The 1095-nt window shown below is 41.6% G+C and overlaps 1 protein-coding gene across 1 annotated transcript in view; it reads left to right on the top strand.

Annotated features, from left to right (window-relative positions):
• Window positions 1-366: 366 nt before the first annotated feature.
• The window catches only part of traip (TRAF-interacting protein), a 44942-nt gene continuing 44213 nt past the window's right edge, over window positions 367-1095 (top strand). Inside the window, exon 1 of the mRNA XM_080181380.1 lies at window positions 367-528. Coding sequence (XP_080037506.1) covers window positions 431-528 — 98 coding nt within the window. The 5' untranslated portion in view covers window positions 367-430. The remainder of the gene's footprint in view (window positions 529-1095) is intronic.

The following is a 1095-nucleotide window of genomic DNA, read 5'->3' as shown; positions in this document are numbered from 1 at the left end:
GTGTGGATTAGGTGCGTTAGCCATGCTAAATTGTCCCGTAGTGTACCCAAACAGGTGCTGGAGTGTAGCGACTAGGGGAATTTCACAGTAACTTTATTGCAGTGTTAATGTAAGCCTTATTTGTGACTAATAAACTTTTGAATGGACTACCTCACACTAAGTTGATCTTTCCCTACACCCTAGCTACACTATATCCTGCATTCTCCCTTCCTTCTCTATGAACAGTTTGCTTTGTCTGTATAGTGTACAAGAAACAATCCTTTTAACTTAATGCTAATACTAAATCAAATCAAACCATGTGAGCAAATCTTTCCATTGTTGATACTGATGTTTCTTTTCTTTCTCTCACTGACAGAGTAGGACCACTGCAATTGGTGATTGTCTTCACGGATGCAGGTTAATGTACCTGCTGATGTAGAAGGAAGAGAGAATGCCAATTCGCGCCTACTGTACAATTTGTTCTGATTACTTTGATAATTTCAGAGACGTGGCAGCCATCCATTGTGGGCACACGTTTCACAATGAGTGGTGAGTACTGAAAAAAAGCAGCAACTAATTTCAAATGAGATAAACAGCAGGTGTAAAATGGCAAAGCCCTGAAATTACTTAGCCCTTGAAGTGAGTAGATTGATTGTAGGGTGAGGATATAATGTTACAATCTCTATTATCCAGCCTGACAAGTTGTATTCCAGATAAGACTAGAGCCATCGCTATTATTAAAAGGCTTGTTTATGCAATGCAGTGATTTAAACTGCCGGAACCAGAGTCCTTTGACTTTTTTTAAACTAATCACTGCTCACGACAGACAGCATTGTGGTTATCACTGCTGTCTCACAGTGCCAGGGCTCTGGGCTCAATTCTGGCCTTGGGTGACTCTTTGCATGGAGTCCGCACTTTCTCCCTGTGTGTGTGTGTGTGTTTCCGCCTGGTGCTCCAATTTATTCTTACGTTCCAAAGACCTGCAGGTTAACAAACAAAACAGCCCTGGTATTTCCAAACGAGGGAAGCACCTGCTAAATGAAAAATTACGCAAGTTATGCGGGTTCTGATCATCAGGGTCAGCACATTAACATGGAGACATTAAATGGTCCAGTC

Source organism: Carcharhinus amblyrhynchos, chromosome 3, assembly GCF_965287045.1.
Source record: "Carcharhinus amblyrhynchos chromosome 3, sCarAmb.v2.hapA, whole genome shotgun sequence".
Taxonomy (NCBI): Eukaryota; Metazoa; Chordata; class Chondrichthyes; order Carcharhiniformes; family Carcharhinidae; genus Carcharhinus; species Carcharhinus amblyrhynchos.
This window is presented reverse-complemented; position numbering and strand designations above follow the sequence as displayed.